The 25,373-nt window shown below is 42.7% G+C and overlaps 1 protein-coding gene across 1 annotated transcript in view; it reads right to left on the bottom strand.

Moving 5' to 3' along the window:
- Positions 1-22,386: 22,386 nt before the first annotated feature.
- The window catches only part of vwa8 (von Willebrand factor A domain containing 8), an 86,285-nt gene continuing 83,298 nt past the window's right edge, over positions 22,387-25,373 (bottom strand). The window contains exon 45 of the mRNA XM_082967038.1: positions 22,387-24,128. Within this exon, the coding sequence (XP_082823164.1) occupies positions 24,020-24,128 (109 nt within the window). The 3' untranslated portion in view covers positions 22,387-24,019. The remainder of the gene's footprint in view (positions 24,129-25,373) is intronic.

The following is a 25,373-nucleotide window of genomic DNA, read 5'->3' as shown; positions in this document are numbered from 1 at the left end:
ACAAGAGTTCTGTGTGTGTGTGTTGGGCACGAAGAAAATATGATTAGAAGCATCTCCTTGCCCCTGGGTCATATTCATTAGGCAGTGGTGTAAAGTAATTAAGTAAAAAATACTTTAAAGTACTACGTAAGTAGTTTTTTGGGGTATCTGTACTTTACCATTTCCAAATGTGAAAACTTTTACTTTTACCTCACTACATTCCTAAAGAAAATGATGTACTTTTTACTCCATATATTTTCCTTGACACCCAACAGTACTCGTTACATTTTGAATGCTTAGCAGGACAGGAAAAGGGTCCAATTCACGCACTTATCAAGATAACACATGGTCATCCCTAAGGCCTTTGAGCTGGCAGACTCACTAAACACAAATGCATTCTTTATAAATTATGTTTGACTGTTGGAGTGTACCCCTGGCTGTCCATACATTTTAAAAACAAGAAAATGGTGCCATCTGCTTTGCTTAATATAAGGAATTTGAAATTATTTATACTTTTACTTTTGATACTTAAGTATATTGTAGCAATTACATGTACTTTTGATACTTAAAGTATTTGGTTCTAAATATACAGTGGGGAAAAAAGTATTTGATCCCCTGCTGATTTTGTACGTTTGCCCACTTACAAAGAAATGATCAGTCTATAATTGTCATGAATCCCACTTCCTGAGTCTGTTTTCTGCCTGAGTTGCCTGTTTTCTGTCTTGGAGTCTGTTTCCTGAGGTTCCTGAACGCACCCTGTCTTGTTGCCGGGCGACGAAGCTAGGCAGGAGATCTCTCGATTACCCGCACCTGCATCTCATCAGCTATCTGCAGACCTGGTCCTGATCATCATCTCTCCACTTCATAAGCTCTGACCTGACATCCATTCCCTGCCGGATCGCTAGCAATGAACATCATTCTCCCGGAACATTCACCCCACCCCTGCCTGGTCGTCGGCGGTTTGTGTGCCATCATTGGATCTGCCTATTCACTCTCACCAACTCACCTCCGCTGCCCGCTCCGTCTCCTGGATTATTCTGCTTTCACATTGGAGTCTGTAAATAAATACTCACCTTCGTTCTACTCACCTTGTCCTGGTCTGCTTCTGGGTTCTGCGTTAGAGAATCGTGACAATAATTTTAATGGTAGGTTTATTTGAACAGTGAGAGACAGAATAGCAACAACAAAATCCAGAAAAACGCATGTCAAAAATGTTATAAAATGATTTGCATTTTAATGAGGGAAATAAGTATTTGACCCCCTCTGCAAAACATGACTTAGTACTTGGTGGCAAAACCCTTGTTGGCAATCACAGAGGTCAGACGTTTCTTGTAGTTGGCCCCCAGGTTTACACACATCTCAGGAGGGATTTTGTCCCACTCCTCTTTGCTGTTCTTCTCCAAGTCATGAAGGTTTCGAGGCTGACGTTTGGCAACTCGAACCTTCAGCTCCCTCCACAGATTTTCTATGGGATTAAGGTCTGGAGACTGGCTAGGCCACTCCAGGACCTTAATGTGCTTCTTCTTGAGCCACTCCTTTGTTGCCTTGACCGTGTGTTTTGGGTCATTGTCATGCTGGAATACCCATCCACGACCCATTTTCAATGCCCTGGCTGAGGGAAGGAGGTTCTCACCCAAGATTTGACGGTAAATGGCCCCGTCCATCGTCCCTTTGATGCGGTGAAGTTGTCCTGTCCCCTTTGCAGAAAAACACCCCCAAAGCATAATGTTTCCACCTCCATGTTTGACGGTGGGGATGGTGTTCTTGTGGATTTAGGTAGCATTCCTCCTCCTCCAAGCACGGCGAGTTGAGTTGATGCCAAAGAGCTCCGTTTTGGTCTCATCTGACCACAACACTTTCACCAGTTGTCCTCTGAGTCATTCAGATGTTCATTGTCAAACTTCAGACGGGAATGTATATGTATTCTTGAGCAGGGGGACCTTGCGGGCGCTGCAGGATTTCAGTCCTTCATGGCGTATTGTGTTACCAATTGTTTTCTTGGTGACTATGGTCCCAGCTGCCTTGAGATCATTGACAAGATCCTCCCGTATAGTTCTGGGCTGATTCCTCACCGTTCTCATGATCATTGCAACTCCACGAGGTGAGATCTTGCATGGAGCCCCAGGCCGAGGGAGATTGACAGTTCTTTTGTGTTTCTTCCATTTGCGAATAATCGCACCAAATGTTGTCACCTTCTCACCAAGCTGCTTGGCGATGGTCTTGTAGCCCATTCCAGCCTTGTGTAGATCTACAATCTTGTCCCTGACATCCTTGGAGAGCTCTTTGGTCTTGGCCATGGTGGAGAGTTTGGAATCTGATTGATTGATTGCTTCTGTGGACAGGTGTCTTTTTTTACAGGTAACAAGCTGCGGTTAGGAGCACTCCCTTTAAGAGTGTGCTCCTAATCTCAGCTCATTACCTGTATAAAAGACACCTGGGAGCCAAAAATCTTTCTGATTGAGAGGGGGTCAAATACTTATTTCCCTCATTAAAATGCAAATCAATTTATAACATTTTTGACATGCGTTTTTCTGGATATTTTTGTTGTTATTCTGTCTCTCACTGTTCAAATAAACCTACCATTAAAATTATAGATGGATCCTTTCTTTGTCAGTGGGCAAACGTACAAAATCAGCAGGGGATCAAATACTTTTTTCCCCCACTGTACTTTAGACTTTTACTCATGTAGTATTTTACTGGGTGACTTTTACTTTCTATTAAGGTATCTATACTTTTACTCAAGTATGACAATTGAGTACTTTTTCCACCACTGTCATTAGGGCATGTAATGGAAAACCTTATAAAGAGCTTTGCAACAGAGACAGAAATTCAAAGTTTCTTATTGGACAAGTCCAGGTAGTCCCTCACTGTTTCCGTCCGTTGTCTTGCATTTGGTGCATAATGAACACTCTACTATCCCCCTTTAACTATGTTTTGTTTGCACTTTATCAAGTATGCTCAATCTAATGTGCATGTTAAACATTATTACCCCCTTATTTTGTTTGTGTTTTCACCCTGGTGTAAAATGCAATTCAAATAAAACGTGATAGATTGTCCTCTCCTTCTCCGTGATATGAACACACAGAGAAAAAAGAAAAGGCCTGTCGCTGTCAGAAACATCATCCTTCCTCCCTCCTTCTCTGTGGACACGAACAAGACTCTGCAGGTCCCAGGATCATGTCATGGAAAGCAAATAATCCTATAGAGTTGATGTTAGAGATCTATAGCTCAGCTGAACACGACACAATACTGAAAGCTGCATCGGGAGAGCCCTCAGAATAGACAGATTAAGTCTATCTATCAATCTGTATTACAGGTCAAAAAGAACTAAGGCCACTGACAGTGTCGTGTGTTAGAAGAATACAGTTTTCTCTTATTTTTTCATAATACCTAGATCTTCTAAAAGAACCTAAAGGTCAAAATTGGTCTAAAAACTAAAAGTAAAAGCTGCCCTCGCCATATTTTGAAATATAAGTGCAGATCCTAACTACAGCAACCACAGCAGAGGTAGACACATGGTGGTGTTCTGATCTCCATTTGTCATACCCACTGTTCACATTCCTCCAAACACTGCCTCCCAGAGAAACACCACAGGACTGGAAAATGCAGAGTGTGTATTTGTGTGCTAGAGGGTGTGTTTGTCATGAACCTTCACACACATGTGACCAGGAAGTGCACTTGAGGCTTAGTGAGCTGAACTGAACCTGTTTTGGAAAAACAAGGGAAGATGTTTTTCCTTTCCTCCTCCTTCCTTCATTCCCTGGAAATGGTTCTATGGCTACAATCAGATCTATAGAAGCCACATGGCTTCCTCTCCTCTAATCACAACTGATGATATTATTTAACTGGCTATGACTTTACTTTAGCTAATTTAAGTGATAATGCCGGTGTTTGGAGGATGTATTGGCACGGGTGTTGTTAGATGAAGTCATGGGCCGCCAATCCGTGCCAATATGTCCTGCAAACACCATAGTCATAGTCAGCATAGCTAATAGAACTAACAACTTAGTAAACCCGCTACAATTATGCAGTAATGTTAGTGAACAGACAGTAATTAGTTATACTGGCGGGCCCCGGTGGCAATAAATTAGTAATACCAAAAGCTTACCTTGTCTTACCTTGTCTTCCAGTGATGTGTTGGAAAGTCATAGCCAGATAGCTAACATAGCATCCCTCAGTTTGAGCAGGGTGTTTCAGTAGGCTAAACTAGCTACAGTGCCCTCCACTAATATTGGCACCCTTGGTAAAAATGTCTTTATTGTTTATCCTCTTGGTCTTTCAAACCAAATATTCAGAAAAATCTAACCTTTGATTAACTAAAATAATTTAAAAAAATACATTCTTATCATAAAACAAAGATTTTTCTCAAATATATGTGTGCCACAATTATTGGCACCCCTTATAGATAACAGCTCTGAGTCTTCTCCTATAATGCGTAATGAGGTTGGAGAACACATGGCAAGGGATCTGAGACCATTCCTCCATAGATAATCTCTCCAGATCCTTCAGATTCTGAGGTCCATGCTTGTGCACTCTCCTCTTCAGCTCATCCCAGGTATGTTATAGTGGGTGAAATATGTTGCTGTCTACTGTCTAACAATGTTCAACCATTTGAGAAGCTGCACACACACCTGGGGGGAGACAAAGAATTACAGACAGACAGACAGACAGACAGACAGACAGACAGACAGACAGACAGACAGACAGACAGACAGACAGACAGACAGACAGACAGACAGACAGACAGACAGACAGACAGACAGACAGACAGACAGACAGACAGACAGACAGACAGACAGACAGACAGACAGACAGACAGACAGACAGACAGACAGACAGACAGACAGACAGAGAACGACAGAGGAGCATGTTTGCGTGGCTTTCTGGCTGAACAGGACTGAGCAGTCCTGTGTTATCACATCAGAGAAATGCATTAAGGGTGAACAGTGATTTCTATTAGACAGCACAGTCAGCACTATCCTTGACTGAACAACTGGAATACAGCTGGCTGTCCTGGAGCTCAAGGCTGGCTGGGGAGAGAGGAAGTGAGCGAGGGAGGGTGGGAGGGAGGTTTGGTCAGGCCAGCTGGACATGGGGGTGTGAGAGAGAAAGAGAGGGAGGAAAGAAATTATGAGGAAGGGGAGAAAGGAGGAGGGGAAAACAGAACGGAAGAACCTGCTAAACAGATGAGTGTCTTTAACTCTGTACAGCAGGGATGGGCAATTGTCGGCCGAATGCAGCCCGCAGCCCCCCTTTTATAGGCCCGTGGATCAATAAAAAAAACTCAGTTGGGTTCTCAACTTACTGTTACAAGTCAGAATAGTAGAATACACAAGGTGCAATTTGGTTGTGCATCAGCAGTATTTCTCTTGTTATGTCAGTCACTGACATTTTTTTTTTGATTGGTAAGCTATAGGCCAGCTATCTAAACTTGCAGTAATCGTGGTCAAATTACTGCCCGTGGGGCCCTAATGATTTTGTTAGTCAAACATTTCTCTCCACCCTATGGTAAAATGTGTAGAATTGTTGGGAAAATGCTGTTAAACACTCATCTGTTTAGCATGTTCTTCCGTTCTGTTTTCCCCTCCTCCTTTCTCCCCTTCCTCACAATTTTAAGAGGTGCGTAACTGGCTGCAGGGAAGTCAGGCGCAGGAGAGCAGAACTGGGTAATAACCGGAGCAGTTTAATGAGGCAAAACCAACGGTACCCAGAACAACAAAATATGGGTTGAAATAACCCGTCGCAAACCAGTCTGGAGTGCACATACACTTTACAACAAACAATTCCACACACAGACATGGGGGGAACAGAGGGTTATATACACATCAAGTAATGAGGGAATGTAAACCAGGTGTGTGGGAAAACAAGACAAAACAAATGGAAAATGAAAGGTGGATCGGCGATAGCTAGAAGACCGGTGTCGTCGACCGCTGAACGCCGCCCGAACAAGGAGAGGAACCGACTTCGGTGGAAGTTGTGACAAAATGTTTCTCTCCGATACATAGCAAAATAAGTAGAATTGAATGAAATGAGTTACAAATATGCGAAATCTTCTCTCCGCCCCATGGAAAAACATTTGGTGGCCCCCACCCCCATCAAAGTTTGCCCACTGAGCAACACACTGTAACCTAACTCAGGGATGTGTCACCCTGTCTGCACACAGACAGTAAGACATTTAGTACACAACACCCAGCAGAGAGTGGAGTGAGTTACGGTGCACTGACAAAACAGGGTCCCCACCAAGAAGAGTTCTCCTTTAGTCAGTCTACAGCTATGACAACCGATGTGTTGAAATGTGTTCTCCACTACATGAAGAAAGAGTTAGTCACTATGTCTCAAATGACACTCTATTCCCTGTATAGTGCACTACCTTTGACCAGAGTGCTATGCAGAACCCTAGGCCAAATGAGAAGTGGTTTATCATGCAATGCTTACAGGTATGTGATGAGTGTGTTGTTATACATGTAGCTTACTACTAACACCATGTTCAGTGTAGAGAGCACACTAACGTAACACTGTTTTGATGTTGTTGAAGACTAATATAGAAATCTTATCTTTTGACACTGAGAGTCTATGGGTCTTTCAATAATTAATGGGGCCAATGTGTGACATAAGGATAAACATTTCAAAATGATTTTTAACAAAAATAAAAAGGATTTTCACGCAGATCCCCATGTGTACTTAGAGGTATAAAAGTGAATATATGCTAATATATGCTAACTCCAGCTATACAACAACATATGTCTGTATAGGACTGTACATCCTTTAAGCAGGGTTCATACCATACTTTGAACCTCACTATCGCCGTTTTTATAATGAGAAAGTGACCAAAAAACGGGTTCCTTTTTTAATGGAAGGATTTGTATGGAAAGCCAAGTTGAAATCAGCATTAGATGTTGTCGTTCTGATAATAACCACGTGGCTTTACTGCAACAGAGTAGCGCATCACCTTCAATTGAAGGGGCGGGAAACAAACGAAAGTGGCCACATCTCTCACAAAAAATGATCAAAAATGAAATCACAGATAATTATATGGAACAGGAGAACTTATAAATTGGCTTCAATATTTACAAGGCCTTTTCAAGCACCAAATTGAGGAAATGTCTGATTTCCAAGGTAGGCCTATTCCAGTACTTGAATTTCTGAGCACTAAATTCAAATTCAAGTAGGCTACTTCAAGCCCCTTGTATTGTTTAAAATGAAAGGTGTAACATTGAAAACAAAATGTATTTGTCATGTTTTTTTTATTCAATTGCCAGATCATTACCACTAGGCTATCTAATTTGTTGTCATTATCCAGAATAATTCATAGGAATAGCGTTGGGTGTTGCGCAATAGTCTTTATAACACAGTGGTGACCCCACGTTCAGGGCAGGTGGGGCTTTTGAGCACACCTGTATAGAAAAAAAAAGCTCCTGTTTTGCATGATATTTTGGCATTATTACATTGGCATAAAAATGATAATAACTGAGTTAATAAAGCTGCATACAAACATGGTCTCAGTGTGCTGTCACTCATGGGGACATTACGTTACCGCAAAATCTACAGGGAGAGCTCGAAAATTCAAGCCCCTTGGGTGCTGCAATAGAGTTACATTAGAAGTGCCCATCCAAGGAGGCTCAATAGTAAATAGTTACTAATAAACAGTTACATTGACTACGTCAGTCCTAACTTGCTCATTAATGTCTTCATCAAAATTACAGATTGCCTCATCTGCTCGTCGTCCCCTTATGCCTTAGTTTGTACATCTCATGTCACGTCCTGACCCTAGTAAGATGTCATTTTCTATAGTGGAGTTGGTCAGGGCGTGACAGGGAGTGTTTTGGGTTGTTCTATGTTTTCCATTTCTATGTTTAAGTTCTAGTTTTCTATTTCTATGTTGGGATTGTTTGGGTTGATCTCTAATTGGAGGCAGCTGAACCTCGTGCCTCTGATTAGAGATCATATTTATGTAGGGGGTTTTCTTCCTGGGGTTTGTGGGTAGTTGTTTTCTGTTTAGTGTATGTCACCTGACGGAACTGTTGTTGTTTTGTCGTTTTGTTGTTTTGTTAAAGTGTTTTGATTAAAAGTAAATATGAGCACTATACACGCTGCGCCTTGGTCCCCTTTATATGACCCACGTTACATCTCAATTGTCAGTAGGAACCACATTTGTTTAAGAAAATTAGCCATATCAGTTATGTTTTTTTAAAAGGCAGTAAATGAGGCTGAATGAACTGTATCGCTGTCAGACAAGACTCTGCTGATAGCCAGGTGTAGCAGTGGTAAGGATTCACTCCTTGGTGCTGAAAAGAAAGCTCTGCTGTTGGGACAGCTTTATGTAGGCCCTAACAGTGTTTTAGACTCTGTGTCCAATCCAAGGCACATAAACATATTAAAACATGAAGACATTATCTTGATGCTTTCTCTGTTAAGTCGAACGAGACCCTGCTGTAAATCAAGTGGACAACAACAGGTGATCAACATCAATTCGCTAGGGATATTAGGGCCAATGTGGATGCAGACACAACTGTCTTTACGGTGTAATGAATGAGACAGTAAAATATTCTGGCCATTCCTAGCAAAATCCTTTTTTTCAGCAATTGGGCTGTTGTTGCATTAGCATGTACTATCACAACAGCTCTTTGTCAATTGACTGTTATTCAGAAAATTTCTTTCTGGATCAGATGATGATGTGTGAAAATATCATGGTGTAACTAATGAGCTTGACACCAAATGAATATCCAACAATTATTGAAGTTAACTATGTTAATGATAGTATCGATTTAAGTTTAAACCTGTTGGGGCTAGGGGGCAGTATTTGCACGGCCGGATAAAAACGTACCCGATTTAATCTGGTTACTACTCCTGCCCAGAAACTAGAATATGCATATAATTAGTAGATTTGGATAGAAAACACTCTAAAGTTTCTAAAACTGTTTGAATGGTGTCTGTGAGTATAACAGAACTCATATGGCAGGCCAAAACCTGAGAAGATTCCATACAGGAAGTGCCCTGTCTGACAATTTGTTGTCCTTCTGTTGCATCTCTATCGAAAATACAGCATCTGTGCTGTAACGTGACACTTTCTAAGGCTCCCATTGGCTCTCTAAAGCCGCCAGAAAGTGTAATGGGGTGTCTGCTGTCTCTGGGCGAAGAACAGCAGGAGAATTTGTGAGTGGTCAGCCTGGGGACAGTGACACTGGAGATGCGCGTTCATGAGAATTCTCAAATTTTTTCTTTCAGCCTTTGAATGAATACAACGTTGTCCGGTTGGAATATTATCGCTATTTTACCAGAAAAATAGCATAAAAATTGATTTTAAACAGCGTTTGACATGCTTCTAAGTACGGTAATGGAATATTTGTACATTTTTTGTCACGAAATGCGCTCGCGTGTCACCCTTCGGATAGTGACCTGAACGCACGAACAAAACGGAGCTATTTGAATATAACTATGGATTATTTGGAACCAAAACAGCATTTGTTGTTGAAGTAGAAGTCCTGGGAGTGCATTCTGATGAAGAACAGCAAAGGTAATCCAATTTTTCTAATAGTAATTCTGAGTTTAGGTTGTCCCAAACTTGGTGGGTGTCAAAATAGCTAGCCGTGATGGCCGGGCTATGTACTCAGAATATTGCAAAATGTGCTTTCGCCGAAAAGCTATTTTAAAATCTGACACCGCGATTGCATAAAGGAGTTCTGTATCTATAATTCTTAAAATAATTGTTATGTATTTTGTCAACGTTTATCGTGAGTAATTTAGTAAATTCACCGGAAGTTTGCGGTGGGTATGCTAGTTCTGAACATCACATGCTAATGTAAAAAGCTGGTTTTTGATATAAATATGAACTTGATTGAACAAAACATGCATGTATTGTATAACATAATGTCCTAGGAGTGTCATCTGATGAAGATCATCAAAGGTTAGTGCTGCATTTAGCTGTGGTTTTGGTTTTTGTGACATATATTCTTGCTTTGAAAATGGCTGTGTGATTATTTTTGGCAGGGTACTCTCCTGACATAATCTAATGTTTTGCTTTCGCTGTAAAGTCTTTTTGAAATCGGACAATGTGGTTAGATTAACGAGAGTCTTGTCTTTAAAATGGTGTAAAATAGTCATATGTTTGAGAAATGGAAGTTATAGCATTTTTGAGGTATTTGTATTTTGCGCCACGCGATTCGACTGGCTGTTGACTAGGGTGGGACGCAAGCATCCCACCTAGCCCAGGGAAGTTAAGTAGCAAGGTAAGGTGAATCTTTCTTACACGGTTCAAGCTCAACGTCTAATTTAACTGATTAATGCTTAATATGTGCTATAAGGACAACTTACACTGTCATAAATGCAAGGAAAGAAAAGTAATGTTCTACATCTCATGATTTTGGACAAATCGGTCAAGACACCAACCGTGATAAAGGGTTAAACATAGGTTTTAAATCAACTCCTGAATTTGAATAAATATACTGTAGCTATGATTCCCCCCAGTTGTAACAAGTTGTCCAGCATAGAAAATCCTCACTGGTACCCTAGTTTATAGAAAGACCACTATACAAGCATGCTGAGAAATAACAATGTTATGGTGTTGTCTAGGATTATTATGGTCACATCATTTCAGAGAAATCTGTTGTAAAAACCTGTTGCAAAACTAATATTGGAAATGTTTTTTTTTCCATGTCATGAGTAGGTCTCTACGTGTTACAGAAACAGCACGCTTAGTGAAGACAGATTAATCAACGCAAGCATGCAGAGATGTCAAGCTATGTTGATGTTGTCAAGGACAAAGTATTATCAACACATAGTAACACTGTTTGTTCTGATGATTAAAATAACAGTTGTCATATTGTCTGGGACTTCTCTATTATCGGACCGTTACATCATCTGCCACTTTAAGATTGTCACTTTGCGCTATTACGAAACTGACAACTGAGAGATATAGGTCCACAGAGATATAAGGTTGTTTTGATGTTGTCAAGGACAACGACCCCATCTAATCCACACAGTGGAGGAACCCCAGAAACACGGGGCAAACCACATCCTCTTGATGATCTAAGAGACAGTACAACAATAGGAACAATAAGCTACACTTCTACAGGCACTTCACTTATCCTGTTTGCTTAATTCTTATACTAAAATTCAGTGTACGATAAGTAAATACACACCGATAAGGTTGGGTAAATCACACATGCTGTAAGGATGTTTCATTTATAAATCTGCAGTATGACACACAGAGACACACAAGCATCCACCCTTAAATGATACCCTATTCCCTGTATAGTGCACTACCTTTGACCAGAGTACTGTGCAGAGCCCTAGGTAAAATGAGAAGTGGGTTATCATGTAATGCTGTTTTGATGTCGTTGAGGACTAAAATAAAAATCTTCTCATCTTTTGTAACTGAAATGCTTATCTATCCAAGCAAGATAAACAGCATTGTTCATATCAAATAAAATGTTATTTGTCACATGCTTCATAAACAACAGGTGTAGACTAACAGTGTAATGCTTACCTACGGGCCCTTCCCAACAATGCAGAGAAACATTTAAAAATAATTGAAAAATAATAACACAAGGATAAATACACAATGAGTAACTATTTGCTATATACATGGGGTACCAGTACCGAGTGGATGTGCAGGGGTACCAGGTAATTGAGGTAGATATGTACATACAGGTAGGGGTAAAGTGACTAGACAATGTGCAGGGGTACCAGGTAATTGAGGTAGATATGTACATATAGGTAGGGGTAAAGTGATCAGGCAACAGGATAGATCATAAGCAGTAGCAGCAGCATATGTGATGAGTCAAAAGAGTTAGTGCAAAAGAGGGTCAATGCAGATAGTCTGGGTGCTATTTGGTGTAGCAGTCTTAGGGCTTAGGGGTAGAAGCTGTTCAGGGACCTGTTGGTTCCAGACTTGGTCCATCGGTACTGCTTGCAGTGCAGTAACAGAGGAGAACAGTCTATGACTTGGGTGCCTGGAGTCTTTGACAATTTTTATGGCCTTCCTGTGACAGCGCCTGGTACAGAGGACCTGGATGACAGGGAGATCGACCCCAGTGATGTACTAGGCCGTACACACTACCCTCTGCAGCGCCTTGCAGTTGCCATACCAAGCGGTGATGCAGGCAGTCAAGATGCTCTCAATGGTGCAGCTGTAGAACTTTTTGAGGATCTGAGGGCCCATGACGAATCTTTTCAGACTCCTGAGGGGAAGAGGCGTTGTTGTGTTATTTTCACGACTGTGTTGGTGTGTGTGGGCTATGTTAATTCCTTAGTGATGTGGACACCACTACAGCCCTGTTGATGTGGATGGGGGCGTGCTAGGCCCTCCATTTCCTGTAGTCCACAATCAGCTCCTTTGTCTTGCTGACATTGAGGGAGTTGTTGTTGTCCTGGCATCACACTGCCAGGTCACTGATCTTCTCCCTATAGGCTGTCTCATCGTCGTCGATGATCAGGCCTATCACCGTTGGGTCATCAGCAAACTTAATTATGGTGTTTGAGTCATTGCACCCACACAGTCGCCACCTGGGGGTGGCCCGTCAGGAAGTCCAGGATTCAGTTGCAGAGGGAGGTGTTCAGTCCCAGGGTCCTGAGCTTAGTGACGAGCTTGGAGGGCCCTATGGTGTTTAATGCTGAGCTGTAGTCACTGAACAGCATTCTCACATAGGTGTTCCTCTTGTCAAGGTGGGAGAGGGCAGTGTGGAGTGCAATAGAGATTACGTAATCTGTGGATCTGTTGGGGCGGTATGCAAATTTGAGTGGGTCCAAGGTGTCTGGGATGATGGTGTTGATGTGAGTCATGACCAGCCTTTCAAAGCATTTCATGGCTACAGATGTGAGTGCTACGGGGCGATAGTCATTTAGACAGGTTACCTTGGCGTTCTCGGGCACAGGGACTATGGTGGCCTGCTTGAAATATGTCGGTATTACAGACTGGGTCAGTGAGAGGTTGAAAATGTCAGTGAAGACACTTACCAGCTGGTCAGCACATGCTCTGAGTATGCGTCCTGGTAATCCATCGGGCCCCACGGCCTTGTGAATTAGAACCTGTTTATAGGTCTTACTCACATCGTCTATGGAGAGCGAGATCACACAGTCGTCCGGAACAATTAGGTCTATAATCAATAGCCTAACTGTTAATATGCATTGCTTTAGAAGTCATCCTTAAATACTGTATCTACAGAAATAAGACAGCTCCTGCTTCTGTTGCCTGTTTGTTTGTTTAATAGCCTACTGATTCCGTGAGCGCCAAGCCTCATGCACCCGCAAAATGTTGGATAAAGCAATTCCGCAAATTTGTCTGTTTTAATCTTTGCTATGCTGTAACAAAGGCTTTACAATTTTTTTCTTGTTAAAACAGCCTCTCTGGTACGACTTATAATTTATTGAGTGTTGTTTACACTGTTCCTAATGGGTAGAAAAATGATAAAAAATGAAAAATTATATTGTAATCTAACATAATATGCATGTATCTCTCGCTCCCATAACCTTCTTTTTATTGATATCTTTCTTATTGTTATTAGTACAATTATTATTAATATCATCATTATAATGTCATTATCAAATCAAATTGTATTGGTCACATACACATATTTAAAATATGTTATTGTGGGTGTAGCGAAATGCTTGTGTTTCTACCTCCAACAGTGCAGTAGTATCAAACAATTCACAACAATACACATAAATCTAAAACTAAAAGAATGGAATTAAGAAATATATAAATATTAGGATGAGCAATGTCGCACTGACTAAAATACAGTAGAATACAGTATACAGTGCATTTGGAAAGTATTCAGACCCCTTGAATTGTTCCACATTTTGTTACGTTACAGCCTTATTCTAAAGTGGATTAATTAGTTTTAACCCCTCATTAATATACATACAATACCACATAATGACAAAGAAAAAATATGTTTTTAGAAATGTTTGCTAATTTATAAAAATGAAATATAAGATTTACATAAGTAAATCGCAGCGTCGTCCGGGTTTGGCCAGGGTAGGCCATCATTATAAATAAGACTTTCTTCTTAACTGACTTGCCTATTTAAATAAAGGTTAAATAAAAAAAATACAAATAAATGAAGTATTCAAACCCTTTCTCAGTAGTTTGTTGAAGCACCTTTGTCAGCAATTATAGCCTTGAGTCTTCTTGGGTATGACGCGTCAAGCTTGGTACATCTGTATTTTGAGTTTCTCCTATTCTTCTCTGCAGATCCTCTCAAGCTCTGTCAGGTTGGATGGGGAGCGTCGCTGCACAGCTATTTTCAGGTCTCTCCAGAGATGTTCGATTGGGTTCAAATCAAGGCTCTGGCTGGGCCACTCAAGGACATTCAGAGACTTGTCCCACGTTGTCTTGGCTGTGTGCTTAGGGTCGTTGTCCTGTTGGAAGGTGAACCTTTGCCCCAGTCTGAGCACTCTTGAGCAGGTTTTCATCAAGTATCTCTCTGTACTTCGCTCCGTTCATCTTTCCCTCGATCCTGACTAGTCTCCCAGTCCCTGCCACTGAAAAACATCCCCACAGCATGATGCTGCCACCACCATGCTTCACTGTAGGGATGGTACCAGGTTTCCTCTAGACGTGACGGTTGGAATTCAGGTCCAAGAATTCAATCTTGCAATCATTAGTCCAGAGAATATTTTTTCTCATGGTCTGAGAGTCCTTTAGTGTCTTTCGGCAAACTCCAAGTGGGCTGTCATGTGCCTTTTACTGAGGAGTGGCTTACGTCTGGCCACACTACCATAAAGGCCTGATTGGTGGAGTGCTGCAGAGATGGTTGTCCTTCTGGAAGGTTCCCCCATCTCGACAGAGGAACTCTGGAGCTTTGTCAGAGTGACAGTCAGGTTCTTGGTCACCTCCTTGACCAAGGCGCTTCTTCCCCCGAATGCTCAGTTTGGCCGGGCAGACAGCTCTAGGAAGAGTCTTGGTGGGTCCAAACTTCTTCCATTTAAGAATGATGGAGGCCACTGTGTTCTTGGGGACCTTCAATGCTGCAGAAATGTTTTGGTACCCTTCCCCGGATCTGTGCCTTGACACAATCCTGTCTCAGAGCTCTACGGACAATTCCTTCGACCTCATGGCTTGGTTTTTGCTCTGACATACACAATCAACTGTGGGACCTTATATAGACAGGTGATTGCTTTCCAAATCATGTCCAATCAATATAACTTACCACAGGTGGACTCCAATCAAGTTGTAGAAACATCTCAAGGATGATCAATGGAAGCAGGATGCACATAAGCTCAATTTCGAGTCTCATAGCAAAAGGAATAAATACTTATGTAAATAAGCTATTCTATTTTTATGTGTCATACATTTGCTCAAATTTATAAAAACCTGTTTTCACTTTTTATCGTGTGTAGATTGATGAGGGGAAAAAAATTATTGAATCCATTTCAGAACAAGGCTGTAACGTAACAAAATATAGAAAAGGGGAAGGGGTCTGAATAATTGTACTGTACATATGAAAATGAGTAAAGCAGTATGTAACTATGATTAAAGTGACTAGTGTTCCATTAATAAAGTGACCAGTGATTCCATGTCTATGTACATAGGGCAGGAGCCTCTAAGGTGCAGGGTTGAGTAACCGGGTGGTAGCCAGCTAGTGATGGCTATTTAATGGTCTGATGGCCTTGAGATAGAAGCTGTTTTTCAGTCTCTTGGTCCCAGCTTTGAGGCACCTGTACTGACCTCGCCTTCTGGCTGATAGTGGGGTGAACAAGCCATGGCTCGGGTGGTTGATGTCCTTGATGTTTTTTTTGGACTTCCTGTGACATTGGGTGCTGTAGGTGTCCTGGAGAGCAGGTAGTTTGCCCCCGGTGATACGTTCAGTAGACCGCACCACCCTCTGGAGAGCCCTGTGGTTGCGGGTGGTGAGGTTGCCATACCAGGCGGTGATACAGCCCGACAGGATGCTCTCAATTGTATATCTGTAAATGTTTGGGTCTTAGGGGCCAAGCCAAATTTCTTCAGCCTCCTGAGGTTGAGGAGGTGCTTCTGAGCCTTCTTCCCCATACTGTCTGTGTGGGTGGACCATTTCAGATTGTCAGTGATGTGTACGCCAAGGAACCTGAAGCTTTTCACCTTCTCCGCTGCGGTCCCGCCATCGCAGAGGGGAAGGGGAAGTAACAATGGTCGAGAGTTTTACAGGCAATGTCTTAATAGAACTTCGCTAGCGTTTTCCTTAAATGTACTTTGTTAAAATCCCCAGCTACAATAAATGCAGCCTCGGGATATGTGGTTTCAAGAGGGCCATTGTGATATCGGCTTGAGGGGGAATATACACAGCTGTGACTATAACCGAAGAGAATTCTCTTGGGATGCAATACGGTCGGCATTTGATTGTGAGGTACTCTAGGTCGAGTTCCTGTACGTTATCACAATCACACCATGAGTAGTTAATCATGAAACATACACCACCGCCTTTCTTCTTCCCAGAGAATTCTTTATTCCTGTCTGCTTGATGTACTGAGAACCCAGCTGGCTGCATGGACCGGGACAGTATATCCGGAGAGAGACATGTTTCCGTGAAACAGAGTATGTTACAGTCTCTGATGTCTCTCTGGAAGGAGATCCTCACCCTGAGCTCATCTACTTTATTGTCCAGGGACTGAACATTTGCGAGTAATATACTCTGAAGCGGTGGATGGTGTGCACGCCTCCTGAGTCGAACTAGAAGTCCACTCAAAATACTTCTTCTCCACCGGAGCGTCTTGGAGCAGCCTCTGGGATAAGTTCAATTTCCCTGGGGGGTACGAACAAAGGATCCAATTCAGGAAAATCGTAATGCTGGTGAATGCTGGTGAGTTACCGCCGCTCTGATATCCAAACGTTCTTATCATTAGTAGGCTTCGTAAAGTAATAACCTTGTATAACCACCATAAAGCTGTTGGCCTAAGAGCACGACCTGTTTTGTCTTAATACCGTAATTTACTTAGGCCTATATTTCAATATATAGGCTACTGTATATCAATCAATCAGTTATTCATTAGTTAATGTCATCACACAGCACACAAATCATTCATGCTTTGAAATCCCATCAAGCGTTTTAGTTTTAAAATTAAATGAATAATAAGCCTAAACAAGCTATGAATAATAAGCCTAAACAACAAATAAACCGCAATTTACGAATGCATGCAACTGTTTTTAGTCTTTGCTGTAATAATGGCTTTATAAATTTGTTTTACTCGTTAGAACAGACTCTCTGGTACAGTTATAATTTATTTAGTGTTGTTTACACGGTTCCAAATGGTCAGAAATATAATCATATTTTAATTTAACAGCACCTGTTTGCCACACACAATACTCACGCAATTTGAGAGTTTGCTACAGCACACAGCAAATTTGTGGGTGTTAAAATCTCAGTGTTGAGGAAAAAGTGTTGTGAGTGTTATATCTGAGTGTTGATTTTAGTGGGGTTAACACCAGTGGGATTGAGTGAAACTTGCAGTAAATAAATGAAGTGTTATTTTAATCACAGTGCAATCACCACTGCATGGTGTTGTTGTTACTCGACCGTGTTGAGCTAATTTCCATAAACTCTCTCAGTGTAAATAAGGCATTGGAGGGGCCTCATTATCATATTTCCCAGCATGCTTTGTTACAGGTTGCGTATTAGAATAGCTTGTTTTAATATCCGTTTCTGCATGCACCTTGATTAATTGATCTTATAATACACAAAGATAAATAACATACATTTTTCTAAAGTAATTCAATCTGTAAGTGGTTGGACTTATTTCACCAGTTATTGACATGGTTGTTCCAGTTTAGGTGGTTTAGGTAGCCTCATTTATCAATCTTCCCTTCCTTGTCAGTCATTCTAACTGCAGTTGCTGGTGACTAAAAGTTCCAATTGTTAGCTATCCTAACTCCGGCTGGATTCCAATTGGAATTATATAACACTTTGCAAGCCAGAATAATGTGACTTGCTGATGTGGCAATGTGAGTTTCAGACCACTGTGTTAGGTTAAAAGTAGGCTGTCGAAGTATGATATTGTCCCAAAAAAGTTATGTATTGTCATAAATAATGATATTTGTATGATAAAATATTAACTTAGGTACTTGGTGAAGGCAACAGGACTGAAAACCATTGAATATAGAAATCTTCTCATATTTAGTCGCTGAGTGAGAGACTTGTCTATTCAAGCAAGAGAAACAATTTTTCCATGTGATGAGTAGGTCTCTACATGTTACAAAAACAGCATGCTTAGTGATGACAGAATAATCTATGCAAGCATGCATAGATGTCAAGCTATTTTGATGTTGTCAAGGACAAAGTATTATCAACACATAGTAACACTGTTTGTTAAAATAACAGTTGTTACCATTATATTATGTTGCCATCTGCAACTTTAAGATTGTCACTTTGGGCTATTACAAAACTGACATGTATATGACAACTGGACAGTTTTGCACAGAGATATAAGGTTGTTTTGATGTTGTCGGGACAACAGCCCTATTTAATTCACACAGTGGAGGAACCCCAGAAACCGAGCGGCAAACCACATCCTCTTGATGATGTAATCGAGAGTACGAAAACAGGAACAATAAGCTACACTTCTACAGGCACTTCAAAGGTCAAATAGGGGGTGCTGATATTTGTCCTGTTTCACTGCATGTACAAGTGGGTAACCTGTACGAGTGTGAGGTGTGAAATGGAAATGTATTTCTTGCATTTCTAAACTCCCTGAGAGAGTGGGGTCACTGCCAGGGATGTATCCCGTTTGAGTCGCTCTTATACTAAAATTCAGTGTACGATAAGTCAACACACACCGATAAGGTTGGGTAAATCACACATGCTGTAAGGATGTTTCATTTATAAAGCAGCAGTATGGCACACACAGACAGACAAGCTTCCCCCCCACACACACAATGCTACAGGGTCAAACTCCATGCGTGTGCCTTCTCCTCTCCTCACTAATGGTTTGTATGTTCCAGGTCTGCTAACCACCAAGGTTACTGAGTAACCACAGCAGGTCACGCAATGACTTTTCAACAGGGTGATATATACTGTATGTTAATCACGTTGCTGAACCTATAACTGCATGGTGGACTCAGGTCCTGTTGAGAGGGAAGGACGTTTAAACTATTCAAAACATGATTCCTTATTGGGAGGAAGGACTGCTTATTATAGAGCTACATCATCAGTAGGCTACATGGTTGTTAGGGTAAAGATCTGAAAAGAGTATAGATAAAGATATTTATAACTAACCCAAGAGAGTCCGTCTGTGTCTTTTTCAACAGGAGAAAATGAAGCATAGTGGGCAGAACAAGCAAGGAAGTGGGCAGAGCCAAGCACGAGCTAGCAAGATCCTATTGCCGCGTGTCATGCCCTGACCTGAGAGAGCCTTTTTAATGTCTCTATTTAGGTTTGGTCAGGGTGTGATTTGGGTGGGCATTCTATGTCCTTTCTTCTATGTTTTTGTATTTCTTTGTTTTGGCCTGGTATGGCTCTCAATCAGGGACAGCTGTACATTGTTGTCGCTGATTGGGAGCCATACTTAGGCAGCCTGTTTTCCTTTGGGGTTTTGTGGGTAGTTGTTTTCTGTCTTGTGTTTTTCACCTGACAGAACTGTTGGCTTTCGTTTTTGTTTCTTTGTTTAAGTGTTTCGTCATTTATAATAAATTATGACCACTTACCACGCTGCATCTTGGTCCCCTCTTTCAGACGATCGTTACACCGCGTTCTAGTGAATGCCTTTGCTGTGAAGTGCATGTGCAATAATTCAATTCGCCCTCGCACTCCTTGTAAACAATGCAAGTTATAGAAACCTTGGCAAAGGGTCACGTCTACAAAACGTTGTGCACTATGTTTGGAACAGTTTCTAGATTAGGGAACAGAAAACTGTAGTGAGATCGGGCTTTTCTTGGATGAGAAAATCAGCAGAATGTTGGCCCAGTTCCAACTCGCTCCATCTTCTCCCACTGTCGGCTACTGGGCTTCCTCTCATTACCATATTTGGTGGGGAGTGGAAATTCCAACCAGATTCAGATGTATACATCCAGTGTAACATCTGGCTCCCTGTTATATCTGTGGTACAGGGTTATATCATCAGTAGGCTACACAGTTGGTAGGTTAGGGGATCTGAGGGATGTGCTGAAACCTGATCTGATAATCTGCTTACTAAGGTGGTGTCTGTCAGCAGTCTGTCCGGAATAGTCTGTCTGTCTGTCTTTAGGCCAGTCTGTCTGTCAACAGTGTGGTTCATTAGATTCTCCTCAGACTGCACTGTAAGGTCTCTGTCTCTCTCTGTCAGTCTGTGTGTGTGACTTCACAGTGAGGTGAAGATCTCAAAGAGAGCCTGTCAGAGGCAGGTGTCAGGTGGGTTGTGTGTCATACCTGACTTGGTGTGTGTGTGTGTGTGTAAGTGTGCATTCTCACAATTAAGTATACTGTACATCTCAATGAGTCTTTCAGACATCAAGCCACCTACATGTGAGATCATCAGCCAGTGCCAGGTGTCAACAGGCTGTGTGTGTGTGTGTGTGTATAGCCCCCCTTCCATCCAACAGTCTGCATGGTGGTGTCCCAGCACCAAACACCTGTGGTGATTAGTGAGGGCTACTATAGCAGAGCTGTCATTACTGCCTAATGAAGCAGCCATAAAACACTGGGGCTGCTGCCTCCTGTCTACACAGCCTGTGCATGTGTTTGTGTGTGCATGTGTGTGTGCGTGTGTGTGTGTGTGTGTGTGCAATGATCAGTAATAAAGTTGCCCTGTCTCCTGTCTGTGTTCACAACTGCAGGGCAGTGAAAGCCTTTATGGGTCTGTGCGTGTGTGCGTTGTGTGTGTGTGTATCTGCATTAGAAGTGTTTTCCCAGAATCCCGTGCCTGCACCTCTGTGCCCTGGCATGTGTTATTGTTTGACATCATCACTTCCTCTCCATTACGAGCTTCCTGTTCCCCTGGTTTACACATTTTTTGGGGGTGTTTAACTTTTATTTAACTAGGCAAGTCAGTTAAGAACAAATTCTTATTTACAATGACGGCCTACCCTGGACGACGCTGGGCCGCCCTATGGGACTCCCAATCATGGCCGGATGTGATACAGCCTGGATTCGAACCAGGAACTGTAGTGACGCCTCTTGCACTGAGTCGCGGTGCCTTAGACCGCTGCACCACTCGGGAGCCTCATTACCATCAGGAAATATGTGAGACATTAACTGTCAATCTAGCTCTCCTATCCTACGGCAACCAGTGATCAATCAATTAACACCCGACCAATCAATCCTGATTCCTGTTCAATGGCACTGCACGTTCACACCAGTGTATAGTCCATAGAAGACAGGTCACACTGTGTGTGTGTTCCAGGACTGTACTGATTCATGTCATTTGAGCCCTGGAGCATAGAGAGCTCACAACAACAGAGGTCAGACTATGTAACTAACTGTTCCAGTTCTAGAACAGATTCAGGTCAAATAGCCACATTATCGAAGAGCAACTCCACTACAACCTACGAGTGTTAAGTGATCCTAGTTGTTCTGTCACTGGAACAGGCTGTATTCCAGTGTGGTCACTGTTGTGTCTATGGCTCTGAGAGACTGAATATAATATGACGTAGTGTATCTCTATGGACTAAATGACCCTCAGACACGGAACCCTGTGACGTGTGTTCTGGGGAAGCCCCTAAAGAGACCTAAACAGTTGTCTGAATGGCATCTCATACACAAACAAACACAGCTATCAGCGATTGACTCACAGAACATCCCACGCGTCTAGACGACTTCCCTCTCCATTAGAGTCTGGGAGAGGGGTAAACACAGCAGGTCCAGGTGTATTATTATCATAGCGTGTGTGTGTCCTAGTCATTGAAAGTCAATTTGTCATTGTTCAGCCAGCGAGGGTGATAAACTGTGGGTCAATCAAACAGCTTGTAAAGGAAGCAGACAGGACCATGTCATTACAAACAAACAACACACTCCAGGGAGATTACTCCCCTATGAATAGAAGTTCACCCTAACCACTGATTCAGGGTCAGATTTATGTTGACCCCGTTAATGGTTAGTTATGATTGGGGGTAGGGTGATCTGATCCTAGATCGGTTGTCTCTTAATTCTTAATTCCAGAAGCAGAGAGTGGGATGGGGTAAGCCTTGGCCTGAGGCGGGGGAAGCTGGGTTACCCTAAGGGGAGACAAGGGTTTTCTTGTACAAGGCGAACAAGGATTGTAACAGTGCATGGAAAAAGAGACCAGAAAAGAAAATACAAAAAGATCCAAAGACAGCTGGCACGCGCACGCACGCACGCACGCACGCACGCACGCACGCACGCACACGCCCCCCCCGCGCACGCACACACACACACACCGTCGTGGAAGCATTCCAGGAACTCCCTCAGATTCTCAGAACAGGGCTAATGGTCTTCGCTAGCACAATTGGGTTCAACCATGACACATTACCCACCAAAGCCAAAAACAAAAACAGGACACGACTGATCATTTATGAGTTTATTCCAACTTTGTACATATTTACACCATTTTATTCCATTATAATCAATGACAAGCAAATCAACAAACGGCATGAAACGGATGGATGAAATACAGCAGCGATGTCAGGAATTACTAGAATCATAATGGAAGAGATCTGATATACAGAAGTGCTTAGACAGGCCACAGTTCAATCATGCCACTTCAGGTAGGTCTGTAGTCAATCTAGTCAGACACATCCAACACACAGATAGCAGAACACACACACCAACAGCCAACCCTGCGAGTGAGAGAGCAACAGAGTCAGAGTGGAAACAGGGCACTATTCCTCCATCACGCCAGAGAACGAGAAAGAGAGAGAGGTCAAGCTACTGAGTGAGGAGATAAGGAGTTTGCACGTGTGCACTGTGCTGCCCAACACTGGTGAGGCAAACTTCGGAGAATTGACAAATGATACCTCTCTCTTTCTCAGTAGTTGTTTTCCCCGTTCCCTACCCTCCCTCCTGTTCCTCCATCCCCTCTATAGAACCTCTCTGCATCCTCCAAGAGCTTCTATTAATCATACACTTTTCCCCAGCAACACACATCACTATGTGTGTATGCCAGTGTTTGTGTGGGTGGGGGTCCTGTAATGAAAGCTCAGATTCCTGGGGGGGCTGAGAAGAGCAGTGAGCGTCACAAGGTCCGGTGGTCAGGAAGGGAATGAGCAGTGCTTGTTGATATAGATAGAGCACGGGAACACACACACACACACAGAGATGTTGTTGCTCAACATTTAACTGAGCGTGTGCAGTCAGATGGGAAATTCCCCCCCTCAGTCCCGGCATTCCACGGGAGCCAAGTTAGTGCTGGACACCCCGTGTGTGTCTCTGTGTGTGTGTCAGGTCAAAGGGCACAAGACAAAGGAAGTCCAAAAACAGAGATGCTCTCTCAAGTTCACCTCCGACCGACACCGGACAAACACGTGTGTGTGTGTGTGTGTGCGTGTGTGTGTGTGTGTGTGTGTGTGTGTGTTTGTGTGTCCAAGCGCACCAGCATCTGCTCAAAACACCCTAAAACAACATCCTGGACCTCACTGTCTTGACCTTAGTCTAGGGGCCTAAGAAATGTTAATAAGAAGAAATGTTAATAAGCAGCAATGTCACTCTTATGTCACTGTAATGTCACTTCAATGTAAAGTTATAACGCAGGGTTATGAGCTGTGGCAAAACACAACTCAACATTCATATATTTACATTTGAGTCATTTAACAGACGCTCTCATCCAGAGCAACTTACATGGAATTAGGGTTAAGTGCCTTGCTCAAGGGCACATGGGCATATTTTCACCTAGTCAGTTCGGGGATTCGAACCAACAACCTTTCGGTTACTGGCCCAACGCTCTTAACCGCTAGGCTACGTGCCGCCCTACATATCAGACATTCATAAAATCATACAGAAAAGAACAGCAACATACAAATATATGTCAGTAGGACATTCTAATGGACAGTACTGACAGCCCATTCACCGTGTGGCCCTGTGTTCGTGTACACAGTCATCTGAAGGCCATTATCATTATACTTCACACACTGTCCTGATAAGCTAGAAAGGATGTGGTGTCACTGAGTTGGCGCTAAAACCTGTGTGTGTATGTCTCACTCTCAGGCACTGGACAGCATGGTGGAGGTGAAGATCTGCTGCAGGATCTGAGGGATGTGCTTGGTGTCCATGGCAACGAAGGACCGCCCAGCCGGCAACGTTCTCTGGAGCCTGGAGAGAGAGACAGAGAGAGACAGAGAGAGACAGAGTAGGAGAGAGAGAGACAGAGAGAGAGAGACAGAGAGAGACAGAGAGAGACAGAGACAGAGAGAGACAGAGAGTAGGAGAGAGAGAGTAGGAGAGAGAGAGACAGAGACGGAGAGAGAGAGACAGAGACAGAGAGTAGGAGAGAGAGAGAGAGAGAGAGAGCGAGAGAGAGAGACAAAGACAGAGACAGAGAGTAGGAGAGAGAGAGAGAGAGAGAGAGAGAGAGAGAGAGAGGAGGAGGAGAGGAGAAAGATGACAAAAAGGAAGAGGGAGAGAAGAGCGAGCGAAAGAGAGAGAGCGATAGTGACCTTCTACTGTCAAATGTCTGAACAGAAATAGATGGCACGATTCAACCCACAGTGTGTTCAGTAGCTGAATGTGGACACTCCATTGAGAAAGAGACCCCACTTTCCGAGGACAAATGTTCCAGATGTTTCCATGAGCCAATGAATGAATGCGAGACAATAGCTGTCATTGACAGGCAGAACTGGGAAGAGGGAGATGTGGTGGGCAAAGTCAGTAAGATACTTTCACTGACTTTATCCCCTTCTTTCGCTCTCTCTCTCTCTCTCTCTCTTCCCATAGTTAGCTGTCTCCCTAAATCCCCCCTTCCCTCTTTCTTTTCCATTTTATTCCGGTCATTATGTCAAGATGATCACTGCTTTTCAGGCCATGGCAGTGACCAGCTTAGAGACACCACAGCCACAGAAACAGGGAGGAATATACTGCCACATATAACTCTCTGTCTTCTCTCCCCCTTGCTCTCCCTCTCTCTAACTGGGTCCTAAGCTATAGAGACCACAGAGAGACTGAGACGGAGGTTAAAGCCACTCATTGACATTCTCCAGCCTGAGGCCGGGACAGAACGACAAACAATATGGCCCACACCATTCAGACTTCAAAGGACACGCCACGCCAACCATACAAGCCATAACACAGGCCAGACAACACTGTGCGTGTGTATGTGTCCGGGACAGAGAGAGAAGGATAAATTAGGTTTAAGAGAGCACATCCTTCTTGGTCCTGCATTTAGAATCTCTTTAAACTGGGATTTCATTGAGAACAAACACTACAAAGGACTACTGAGCAGCAGGCAGCACACTGTGTGGGTAGGATAAAGTACTGGTCAAACTATACTGTTCTCTCCTCCAGGAAGTGCTTGATGTAGGAGCCTACTTACTTGAGCCACCTGTTACGATAAACAATCGT

Source organism: Salmo salar, chromosome 21 (genome assembly GCF_965601325.2).
Source record: "Salmo salar chromosome 21, fSalSal1, whole genome shotgun sequence".
Classification (NCBI taxonomy): domain Eukaryota; kingdom Metazoa; phylum Chordata; class Actinopteri; order Salmoniformes; family Salmonidae; genus Salmo; species Salmo salar.
The sequence above is the reverse complement of the archived record's forward strand: the minus strand, read 5'-3'. Positions and strand labels throughout refer to the sequence as shown.